Consider the following 12,150-nt stretch of genomic DNA (forward strand, 5'->3'; position numbering starts at 1 on the left):
CCCGCAGCCGCCAGCCCAGCTCCGCCAATCGAGGCTCGCGACCAACCCGGCCCCGCCTAATCCTGGTCGCCCTGCTCTGCCCACCTCCCTTAGCCCCGCCCCGCCCCCAACACCCCTGCTCCGACCGGTCCCGGCAAGCACTGCCGGCGCATTCTGGGGAGCGAACCCGGCCCGCCCCGTCCCTGCCCGGCCCCGTGCTGGCTCTGGGCACTCTGGAGGCGCCTGCCCCTGTTCCCTCCCTCTCCCTCGGTCCATGGTGCGAGGCTGGGAGTCGCCGCCCGGGCCGGACCGCGGTGAGTGACCCCCCCCTGAGTGCGGGACCTCCCCCACCCAGTCCTGAGGCGAGGCGGACGGGGCCCCGAAATAGGGAGCTCCGCGGGGGCGCTGCCGCCCGGCCCGGGACGCGGATATTTGCTGCCTGGGGTGCCCGGGGGCTGTGCGGGTGTCGCGGGCTGGGAAGCCGGGCCCCGCGGTCTGGAACGACGGGAGGCTTGAGACCAGCTCCAGCCGCTGTCCCGAAAGCAGCAACTTTCCTTCCCCTTCTGCGCTTTATTGGTGGTTGTTGTTGTTTTCGGCCCAGCTGCGAAATGAAGGGGAAAGTAAACATCCTCACCCGCCCCCGAGCCTGACCGCCTGAAATACGGGGCCGGGGGCCAAGCGACCCGAGCAGTGCCCTCCCCTGCACAAACACCTCCACCTGGGCCTCCCACCCCCACCCCCGGGAGCTGGAATTGGGCAGTTCGTGTTGGGAATAGGAGGGATGTAAGAAATCGCAGAGGCATCTCACTTGGAGTTCTCTGAGTCCCACGCCCAAAAAGCCACGGTACAGCCCCACCGAAACGACTGCCGCTCTTTAAAGTCGCTTGAAGTTTTCCCAAACTGCGAGGGGGAGCCGCCGAATCTGGCCCCAAGTGGGCCACCTGCAGTCCCGGGATCTTGAAAACCTTTCTCCAACTCCTTAGAGAAAGTATGCATCCAAAGCACCGTTCCGAACCTAGCGGGGGTTTGGCGCACCCCTCCCCCCATTTGACTAGGCACAACCCCTTTTGCCGTCTTCAAATCCTGTTGGTTCCCTTTTCCATCCTTCAACCCCACCCCACCCACACACACACCCACGCACACACCCCCACTCACACACCCCATAGGCTTATCTCTAAAAGTCAGTGCCACCATTTCCTTTATTGTTTGAATAGTTTAGATTCTACGGAGCCCTAAATCCTATCGTCAGAAATTACCCCAGACCATGCTGTTACTGAGTGAAACTGCGGTCTTTGGCCTGAGTACTCCCCTTCCACACAACTCTAGGCTCTGGATCAAAATGGGGTACCAGGATTCTCCTCCCTGCCCTGGATACCTCCCGCCTTGTGGGGAAAAAACCTGGGCTGGACTCTAATCGGCCTCCCTCTTGGTGGCATTCTAACTATTCCGCCACCCCACCCCCGGACTAATGCAGTTTGGTCTCCAGAGCTTTCTCTTTGCTTAGGTGAGAGGAATGCCCTGGGGGCGGGGAGAGGTAAGAGAAAGTACGAAGCTAAATTGATTGTTTTATACGGACTTGGAAAAGTTGGAAGGAGGGTGCCTTAAACATAAAAAAGATTGAGGACCCAGTCGGGACTCCCTAGCCGGATCTCCAAACCTCAACTCCATACTGGACCGAGAAAGCCTTGTTGTGCCTTCCATTCTGCTTTTTGTTTGGTTTTTCATGAATCAGCCCCTGGATCTAGTTAGTGGTTTTCTCCTCTTTCCAAACTAGATTCTTCTGGGGAGTTATCAGCCAATATGATGCATTTATACATACCAAAATCTGTAATATTTTGGCGGGTTTCAGTTCTTAGACTCAAGGATTCCACTGGGGTATTGGTGACAATATGAGCATAATTTCTTTTTGTGCCGCCTCTAACCTCCCTGGCCACATCGTTATCTGAGCTGAGAGAGGTAGGAGCTTCTGTTCTGTAGTTAATACCCTTCGCATTTATTTTGTACTTTCAAGTTTGCAAAGCACTTTTACATGCATCATAGAATTTGGTTTCTAAATAATACCATTTATTATCCCCATTTTTAGAGAGTCAGAGGAGCCCTAGGGTCTTACAAATACCCCGCAAGTGCCTGAGGCATTCTTCAAATCCAGGTGTTCTTCACTTGAAGTCAAGCAATCTAGCTGCTCTGAACAATAAAAGGCAAGAAGGGTAACTGACCCTTAGGGATTTGGGTCTTTCACCCTTGAAACATCCTCTAACTTTTTACCCACCTTCCCGCAATATGTGCAAAGATAGGTACCTTGTCTCTAAACCACCCCATAAAGCTGAGAAAATGAAAAGAGAATATAAGAAACTCTCCTGACTCCACCTATTTTCATCGTCTAACCCTTGTACTCTCCTCAGAATTCATTAGGCATTTTCCTCATTTGTCTTATCATAGGATCATAAAAAAAAAAGTAGATTTAGAACTAGAAGGGTCTTGAGAGCTACTCAATCAATAACTCTCCCTCCTCCGTTTTACTGACCCTTAGGGTGAGAAAATCAGTGAGCATTAGAGACACATTTGAATCTTTGTCTTCTGACTCTAGAGCCAGTTTGGATTCAGCTGTGTGACATTCAATGATATTCTAGGGTGAACTAGGAGGTCCATTGGATTGTTCCTTTCTTCACTCAATAATTGTGTAAAACCTGGCAGCATACATATTTCCTGCCTCCCCATCCAACCTTCTGCAACAAGTAGTCCAGGGTTTCCTTTACCTTTTCAGCTGGTGTCATTTGTATAGGTTTAGGGCTCACCTCTGAGCAGTAATGTTCCAGGCCGGGAAGTAATTTTTCATAGAGCTAGAGGGGAGGAGGAGGATTTACTTGATGGTAACACTGCCATCTTATATTTTGGTATCATTTTACAGTTTATCAAGCACTTACACACTCATTATCCTATTTGGTCATCACAACACCTACCCACACCCCTGTGAGGTAGGGAAGGGAGCTATCCTTATTTCATATATAAGGAAGCCTGGGCCTAGAAGAGATTAAATGATTTGACCAATATCACAGGGCAAGGGAAATCAGATTTGACACTCAAATCCATTGTTCTTCACCCTATTCCTCAATAATCTCAACTAAGAGGGATGAGTAAATAGAGTAATGGAAGCACACAGTTGCAAGCTATTGGAAGCTGAGGTTATGATTCAATGTATTGAGAAGATGTTTGGGAACAGGAAAACAGGGAGTCTTCAAGGACTGGTCAGTTGTTGGTTTTCTCATTCATTCTTCCCCACCCCCACTCTATTGCTGGGGAGATGCTTTTGAGCTCCTCCCCAGTTTAGGGCAGAACTGTGGAAGAAGCTGCCCTGTAACCATAGTGCCTGCCAACTTCCATGTTCAGAGGACCACCGGGCAGAGGAGATGGGAGCAGCCCTTCTGCACTGTGTTGGGATCCCTAGGAATTGACTGAGCAGCTAGAGGAGACAAAGAGGAGAGGAGGGGGTGGGGAAAGGGTTAACCTTTGTTCAGAGGCTCACTTAGGGCTGGAGAGAATCCTCCCTCCCTTCTCCACCTCCACGTGACCTATGTGTATGTGTGTATATCCCTGGTAGGAGCGAACAATCCCATAAACCTGACCTGCTTCTCTCTTATTTGCCTGAGAAGAGCAAAAAGAGAAACCACCAGGGCTGGGTTTAAGAAGGTACTATCTTCTTTGTCTTACCTAACCTGGGGGCATGGAGGGAACTTTCTTCCCCTTCTCCTTCCCATAGGATCCCTACTCTCAAATCACAAAGGGCTCGCTGTAGGGATTTGGGGGAGGGGAAGAGTCTAATGCAGGTAGAGCTACTTCCCCATCTTCAAAGCAAGGACCCAATGCAGGGCTAGCATCCACCTGTTCAGGTATCATTGAAGCCCTAGGGAGGGGCAGAAAGATCACTGTGCTGTCCCACATTGAAAGTAAATGGTCTGTCCTTGTCAAAGCTTTCTATGTCCTATTGAACAGTTTGTAACAGATACAAATGTTAAAGCACTTATTTCTTTTGAAAGAGCCCTTGACACCATTTTTATGCCCCACTAGACTTGCTGGGTGCAAGGTGCAGGACTCCTGAAGGGAATCTGAATAGGGACAAGATAGGATCTATAAGGTTGTCCACATGGCCATCTCCTCCCTCATATTACCACACAGATTTTGATGGTAGAAGCCAGGGAAGATGAGAGGAAGGTAAGAGAACCTGGTGGTTAAATTCTTTCTCCTGTTGTTACAGCCATCTCAGAAGGGCACAAGTCAGAAATTACCATGCCTCCCAACAAAGAGGCCAACAGCTTTGCCAGCCCCCCGCCAGGGCTCATCTGCCTCCCTCCTATCTCAGAGGAGCTACAGCTCGTATGGACCCAGGCTGCCCAGACCAGTGAGCTAGATGGCAACGAGCACTTGTTACGGACTTTCAGCTACTTTCCCTACCCCAGCCTAGCAGACATTGCTCTGCTCTGCCTTCGTTATGGACTGCAGATGGAGAAAGTTAAGACCTGGTTTATGGCCCAGCGCCTACGCTGTGGCATCAGCTGGTCATCAGAAGAGATTGAGGAGACTCGGGCCAGGGTTGTCTACAACCGGGACCAACTCCACTTCAAATCCCTTCTTTCTCTTACTCATCATGCAGGGCGACCCCCTGAGGATGTTCCCACCCCAGGGCCACACCCAGACTCAGCTGGCACCCACATTGGCCCTCTGACACTTAGTGAGACCCATCAGGTGAAACGATTGAAGATGGAGCCTGAAGAGGCCTCCTCTCTACCCCTGAGCCACCATAAAGCCAAGGAACCCCTAATTGTACCTGGCAGTGGGGCCTTCCCCCATCAAGCTGGTTTTTGGCAGGAACTACAAAGTGGTCTCTCCAAGGAGCTAGTAAACAGAGGCCCTGACCATCAACCACATGGCCTGGGAACTACTGCTTGGGACCCCTCTACAGGCTTCCATCTGTCACATACTCGGGACAGGCCCTCACCTATTGCATTGCTCACTAATAGTTGCAAGCAGGAGCCAGCATCCATCATGCCTCCTTCTTCCTCTACCTCTTCTTCTTCTTTCCGAGTAATGGCTAATGGAGCCCCTGCCTCCTCTAAACCCCTTCAGTCACTGGGATGTGTTCCTCAGCCACCCTCCCCCAATGAACAGGCACTCCCTCCTCATTTGGAGCCAGCTTGGCCCCAGGGACTACAACATAGCCCAGGGCCAGGCAGAGTTGCTTCCGTAGAGTACTACTTCCCAGATATGCAACGCCAACGTAAGACCAAGAGAAAGACCAAAGAGCAACTGGCCATTCTAAAGTCCTTCTTTCTACAGTGTCAATGGGCTCGGCGTGAGGATTACTGTAAACTGGAACAGATCACTGGCCTGCCTAGGCCTGAGATTATCCAATGGTTTGGTGACACCCGCTATGCCCTGAAGCATGGACAACTGAAGTGGTTTCGGGATAATGCGGTGCCTGGTCCTCCCAATTACCAGGAACCTGCTACCCCTACTCCACAGTCCCTAGTCCGGCCCTTGCAAGAATGGGCTGAGATGCCACCACCACCCCTCCCTCCCCCTCCCCCAGACACAAGTCCACTGGAACGGTACTGGACAGCTCATCAGCAGCTACGAGAAGATGACCTCCCTCGGCTGAGTTTAGAGTCAGGATTGAGCACCCAGCAAGTGTTAGACTGGTTCTACTCTCGTTCACCTGAGCCAGCAGAGGTGGTAGTTTGTCTGGATGAAGAAGATGAAGAAGAGGAAGAAGACCTTCCAGAAGAGGATGGGGGTGAGGAAGAAGAGGAAGAAGAAGAAGAAGAAGAGGATGAAGTGATCATACAAGATTAAGTGGGGGATTAGGGAGGGGATGTTGTTATTAGAAGATGAACCAACTTAGTGACTGTTTAAACAAACAAAAAAACCCACATTTTTCTTACCTTGTTGGCAAAGAACTGAAAGGTTGTGTGTTTGGTATAGGGAAGGTGGGGACATGGGCAAAAAGTAAAGGTCTTGGGGGGGAGGGAGACAGGAAACCAGAAATATGGGTCTATTGTCCTTTATCATTCCTTTATTGGAGAGCTGAGAATATGACTCAAACCTTGGATTACCATAGGAATCTCTCTCTATTTCTCTATCTCTCTCCATTTCTCTCTCTCTTTCTCTCTTTCCCCCTTCCTCCCTCCTCATTTCCTTCTCCCCCTCCATTTCTCCCCTCCTTCCTCTCTGCTTCTCTCACTTCTTAGAGGCCATAATGAGCCATATAAAGATAATGAAGGAAAGTAAAAGGGTTCTGATTGAAGTTCAACAGGAACTCTGGATGGTTCAATGCATCTTGCCATTTCTAATACTTTTTCCTTAGTGTAAGGGTCAAAGCTGCCTTACTGTCTTCCATCTGAATGCATATACAAGGCACTGTGTAGTTTTGAACCTTAGCCCGTCTTTATTCTCTCTACTTTACCTCATATCTTACACCATTCTAACTACTTATGCCCATTCAGCAGCAAATGCCCTACTTCTAATCCTAAGATTTGACTTTACTAACTTTGAAATAATTATCCTGCCCTTTATTTGTCATCTTCTAGGATCATGCCTTGTCCATACCCTCCCCATGTCATATCACTTTTCCCAGAAAGCACAAAGAAAGTAATGCTGTGTGTGGTTGAAATGTGGTGGCTGAACTAGATGGAATCTAAAAGTGATAGAAAATAGAGCAGAAACTCAGCCCTAAAAGAAGCAAGTGGTGATGAGGTGTCTGCTCTTCAGGAACCTAGTGAAAGATGGTTCCAGGTTTGGTTTTACAAACCAGCCAGCCCTCTGTTATACCTCTACTCTCCACATCCCCCATTCCCCAAAGCCAGAGTTACATAAGACTCTGGCTTTTTATTTGTTTGGGGGATTAGCTTTGTCACTAGGGAGAGAATCTTTTTTTTTTCCTACCTTAATTTATGTTGAATATTTTGGAACAGAGGAACTGTGGCCTCTACCTGAGTTAATCTTTGGTTTGTTATGGGATGGTTTTCATCAGTTGGGTTTGGACAAAAGAGAAAATCTACATCATTGTGCTGTTTCCTTTTGAAGATAGAGGAAAAGCAGGAGATTCCAAGATTGCTAGAAACGCAATAAAAAGGCAAAGAAAAAATGTTTCAGTCTTCTTTTTTTTGCCATTCCTGTAGGCTAGACTCCTGGCTTGGAGCCTTAAGGAGTAAGGTGAGGTAGTATTTAACATTTATGATTAACTCGGAGGGAGTGTGGAAGGCTGACTGGGACAAAGGAAAAGGAAACTACATTCCTAAAGGAAGCAATAAACCAGTATTCCTAGAAGAAATTGCACAAACCCCATGTGGTTCTCTCTCTGACACCAAATGGTAATATTTAAAGTTTCCTGATCTTTCTAATAGGGTATTAGAAACAAAAGAGCATTGACTCCTAGCGGTATCCTCTATACTTGATGTTATTTAATAAGTTTTTTTGCTACAAAAGAAACTTATCAGAGAGGCATTCAGGGAACAAGTGAGATCCTAACTATATTAAATGTCTTATTCTGAATATTGTCTAAATCTCTCTATCCCAAAACTACTTTTTTAAACCCTTCCCTTCCTTCTTGGAATCTTGGAACCAGTATTAAGTATTGATTCTAAGGCAAAAAAAGGCTTAAGGGCTAGGCAACTGGGGTAAAGTGACTTGCCCAGGGTCACACAGCTAGGAAACATCCGAGGCTAGATTTGAACCCAGCTCCTCCCAACTCCAAGCCAAGTGCTCTATTCACTGAGCCACCTAGCTGCTCGATTTTTCCACCCCCAAACTGAAAAATACTCAGGTTTACTGTTGTAAAGAGCCTTCAAGATCATATACTCCAACCTCTACCTGAATGATGAATCTCCACAATATTCCAGCCAAGATGTCATTCAGCCTCTATTTTGACATCTTGGTTGATAAGGAATGTGATACATCATGGGGCAGCTTCTTCTGAGTGTTTGCTTGTTTTTGACAACTAAGGTATTAAGTCTAATATGTAATACTTAAGTAAAACAATTAGTATATACTATCAATGAAGCCTCACAAACAATCCTTTGACTTAAGCAGGTAACTATTATACCCAATAAAGATGAAGAAACAGGTTGAAGAGATGTTAAGTGACTTGTTCATGGTCATATAGTTTAAAGTGTTGGAGGACTTGAATCTCGAGCTCTCCAGACTCCCAAGTACATCAGCTTTTCCACCACGCCATGATGCTTTCATTGAATTTCCTCCTTGCTCCTAATGCTAACCTTTGGAGCCAAAGAATAAATCAATTGCATACCCTCACAACTATGTGCACACTTTTCTAATCTATCCAGATTACTCCACAAGAAATTGGGTTTGATTGTTTCATACATAAATTAGAGATGGCATTTCCCATGTATCCATAAAATTAAACCAAACAGATCCTTTTACCATATCACTACCTAGTTAGTAAAGACAATAGTCATGAGTTATGATTTAGACTGAAAGTCACCCAAGTTTTGTGGGGAGGACCTACTTTCCCCCTAAACCTTAAAAGTCAATAAGGAGGGGCAGCTGGGTAGCCCAGTGGATTGAGAGTCAGGCCTAGAGACAGGAGGTCCTAGGTTCAAATCTGGCCTCAGACACTTCCCAGCTGTGTGACCTGGGCAAGTCGACCCCCATTGCCCACCCTTACCAATCTTCCACCTATGTGACAATACACAGAAGTTAAGGGTTTAAACAACAAAAAAAAAAAAATTTAAAAAAAGTCAATAAGGAATGTTGATTATATACTTCATGTGGGATGGGGAAATGTGCTACTACTTGAAATTCAGGCATGGTGCTAGTAGCTACCCTGTTACTAATAGTGTACTGCTTACAAATGGATCTGTGAGGTCCATTAAACACTGTCATGAATAAACTGGTAGGCACACTTGCAATAATAGTGTGGATAATATTTAGAAATTGGGGATTCAATTCTTCACTGTACTCTTCCTAAATGGACTGTTATTCCTAAGAAAAGACCCCTCTTCCCAGGATAGAATACAAACCTCTCTATACACTATTCAAGATCTTAATGTAGTAGGAATTATTTGATGTTAAAAAAAATGATGAAGTGTAGTGAAGTATCCTCCAGATAGCCTATCCCCTCACTCATCATGAATTACCTTTCCCTTTCTATCAAAACTTTAAAGTAGATAGCTTCTGAATTGGTTCATTGATGGAATCTTTTTCTTTGCAACCCTAGAACTCTCAACCTTGCTTAGGGAGACAGAGAACTTTGAGAATTCTTCCCTTTAAAATGCTTGGTAGTACAGGGAATATCAATAAGAGAACACATCTTCCTAATTATTTTTCGCTTCATGAATCAATAAATTGGGACTATAAAAATGCCTCCATTCTTCCATAAAAAATAGAAAACAAAACCTGGCTTTCTAAGTATCAATTCAAGACAGAAAGTGGCAAGGGATAGGCAAATAGGGTTAAGTGACTTGTCCAGGGTCACACAACTAGTGTCTATTTGATTTGAACCTCCATCCTCTCACCTCCAAGCCTGGTGCTCTATCCACTAGGTGTTTACCTAGCAGCCACTCCACTCTTCTATTTTTACAGGAAAAAAAAAAAAACAAGAGAAAAGTCCATTTAATAGTAACTAGGCCTTGGGGAAGCTACAAGTATATAGATATGTGTTTAAGTACAGGACAAGGTAGAGAGAAGAATTGAATCTAATGTTGAGGGCTTGCTCCTGGCCACAAGAAATGCTACCCTGAACTAAGAAATGAAATAGTTGTGAAGTTTAATTGGTGAATATGTTCACCACATTTGTATCTACATCCTCCATTTAAATTACATAAGAATGATATTTACAAATGACCTGTGGGAAGAAAAACTGCCATCTTTCCAAAACACCAATATATAGAAGTGTCTTGAGTCTATCTCTTTTCCCAGATACCCAAAAAGTAAAGGAATCTTTGAGCAGAGTACCTTGGAAGCAAGGATTGTTGGGATCTTTTTTTTTTTTTTTAAACACTCCAGGAACATCCTGAAGAATATTTGCTACAACTCTAGCATGTCCCACTGACAACATATACGGGGCAGACTTTGTTCCTTCTTTGCCTGTATAGGAGAAGGATAGAAGAGAGGTTGATTCAGGAGCAGGGAAAGGTCCACGATTCACTCTCCCTAACTAATCACATCTTCCTCTGTTGTTGGACAACCTGTAATAGAGGAGAGGAATATAGAGCTGTTGTGGAGTACAACAAGTATGGCAACAAAGCTCTTGTGATGCCAAGCCACTAGGCATAATTTTGGGGGGGAAATGTGATGTTACTCTTCCATCCTCCACCTAAATTGTAGTTTATTCTATAGGTCATAGGGAATGGGCAGGTCTTTATTGTCCCTGCCCCTCTGGCATGTAGTATTTCTGAGAAACTTTTCAGGGACATGGGAAAGCTTTCTTTCTTTAGGTGATGCATTTTGGGGACCCCTGTTCTTGTTAAATAGGAATATATAGAATATATGTGTGAATTACCTACCTAGTTTGATGTAACTGAGGTGTCTGGGGGGTGACCTGGAGCTGAGAAAAGAACAAGCTTTGTTAGAAATATTCTTCCTTCATAGCTGTATGACCCTGGGCAAGTCACTTAACTCTGATTGCCTAGCCCTTGCCTCTCTTCTCTTAGAATTGATACTAAGAAAAAAGGTAAGGACTTTTTTTCCCATATAAAAAACGAAGGAAGAACTATTCTCAAAGCCTAAACTATGAAAATTAAGCTTAAGCAAGGGATTTATCATTCATTGGGTCCTAACTTTTCCCTGGTGGCCCCTCCTACTCTTTTTTGGCCACGAGACACCTTTTTCACTGTTTTAAAAAAGCATCATTGTGGCTACCTTTACCAGAGGGATAGAAATATCCTCCCAAAATATTTATCCTTTCGAAATGCTGTGATAGGACTCAGTAAAAAATGGTAAACAGCATCTCTAACAACAAACTGCACCCATTTCAGAACTTTCCCTTTAGTGCTCTGATAATCCAGGGCATTGCCCACAGTTTTAAACTCTACCATTCTAGATAAAAACCAGAGTTGGACACTTTCCCACCGGATCTTTTACTTTAAGGGCCCAAAGGGAAGTGGGGCATTTGTGTAAAAATTAGGTGACTTAGGATTCACCTGCAGGACTGGTAGCTGGAGAGCCACAGGAGTCTCTGGTGCCGATCTACCATCACTCTGGCCTGAGGGGACAGAAAAGATAATTACCCATCCTGTCAGTACTTAAATGCTGTGGACCCCAATGGAAGGATCCCTCTGAAATTATGGAAAACAGAGGCAGGCATACAGGATTGGCTTATCTTGTTGCTCTAAAAGCCTTTAGCAAATAACTAAAGGAGAGATGATGCATACCACTTTTCTTTCTTAAGGCTAGGGTCTGAGATAGAAATTTATTTAAGTAGGAAATATTTAAAGATGGAAAAAGATGGAGAAAGATAATGAGATAGCAGTTGTCCAAAAGAGGTACACATATGTTATTTTCAAGATCATTATAAGAAAAAGGAAGGAATTTTGGTTTTATAATTCATAATCAGTAAAAATAAGCTCCTTCCCAGCTGGCTGACAACAACCAAATATGATTGTTTCAACTCACAACTAAATATTTTGGCTCAATATAAATTGGGAGATTAGGATAAATACTACCCATTAAAACCATAAAAAATTTTCAATTTATTTTTGTTCTTTTTTTTTAATCTATCATGGGCCAACATATAAAAAAATTGTTTAAAAGTTACAATCTACTGTTTCTACCTTGAAGCTAAGAACCTAGGGTGAAGAGAAGAGTACATATATCTCAATTGTATCAGATCTAGTTTTTTCCCCTTGACTTTAATACAAAATGTCTCAGGACCTCTCTCTTCACCCTTAATCACTTTACTGAGTGAGTAGAGACAAATTTTTGGTCAGGAATGAGGCAACCCTCCTTGCGTTGGTTGTCTAAGGCTTAGTTTGGATTCACATTTTAACTAGTATGAGCCACAAAATAATAATTTTTTTTTCCTTCTTGGCTTCTAAGGTTATTTAAAATAATTTATTTCCAAAAAGATTATTTTTCATTAAAAATTTTTTTCCATTAGAATGCTCAACAAGAATGTTTTTAGCTGGAGAAAGTACTGGGAATATGAATTGAAATTTTAAA

The 12,150-nt window shown here is 44.5% G+C and overlaps 2 protein-coding genes across 3 annotated transcripts in view; one reads left to right on the forward strand and one right to left on the reverse strand.

Annotated features, from left to right (window-relative positions):
* The first annotated feature begins 200 nt into the window (after positions 1-200).
* Positions 201-6,127, forward strand: HOMEZ (homeobox and leucine zipper encoding). Its single transcript, XM_044662272.1, has 2 exons — positions 201-293; positions 4,232-6,127. The coding sequence occupies exons 1-2, from the start codon at positions 254-256 to the stop codon at positions 5,824-5,826; spliced, it is 1,635 nt and encodes a 544-aa protein (XP_044518207.1). The 5' UTR covers positions 201-253; the 3' UTR covers positions 5,827-6,127.
* A 3,138-nt stretch (positions 6,128-9,265) lies between these two features.
* Positions 9,266-12,150, reverse strand: part of RNF212B (ring finger protein 212B) — a 79,318-nt gene continuing 76,433 nt past the window's right edge. Inside the window, exons 14-16 of one of the 2 annotated variants that reach the window (XM_044665249.1) lie at positions 11,133-11,194; positions 10,497-10,537; positions 9,266-10,178 (exon numbers count right to left, since the gene is read on the reverse strand). In XM_044665249.1, the coding sequence (XP_044521184.1) occupies positions 10,148-10,178; positions 10,497-10,537; positions 11,133-11,194 (134 nt within the window). In that variant the 3' untranslated portion in view covers positions 9,266-10,147. The remainder of the gene's footprint in view (positions 10,179-10,496; positions 10,538-11,132; positions 11,195-12,150) is intronic. The other variant, XM_044665250.1, reaches the window with a different exon arrangement.

The sequence above is a fragment of the Gracilinanus agilis genome, chromosome 2, assembly GCF_016433145.1.
Source record: "Gracilinanus agilis isolate LMUSP501 chromosome 2, AgileGrace, whole genome shotgun sequence".
Classification (NCBI taxonomy): Eukaryota; Metazoa; Chordata; class Mammalia; order Didelphimorphia; family Didelphidae; genus Gracilinanus; species Gracilinanus agilis.

What these genes read in the sequence shown, in the direction of transcription:
- HOMEZ (XM_044662272.1), top strand. Translation starts at nt 254, where the DNA reads ATGGTGCGAGGCTGGGAGTCGCCGCCCGGGCCGGACCGCG. An exon ending in GCCGCCCGGGCCGGACCGCG is followed by an intron (nt 294 to 4,231) that starts GTGAGTGACCCC and finishes CTGTTGTTACAG; the next exon opens with CCATCTCAGAAGGGCACAAG.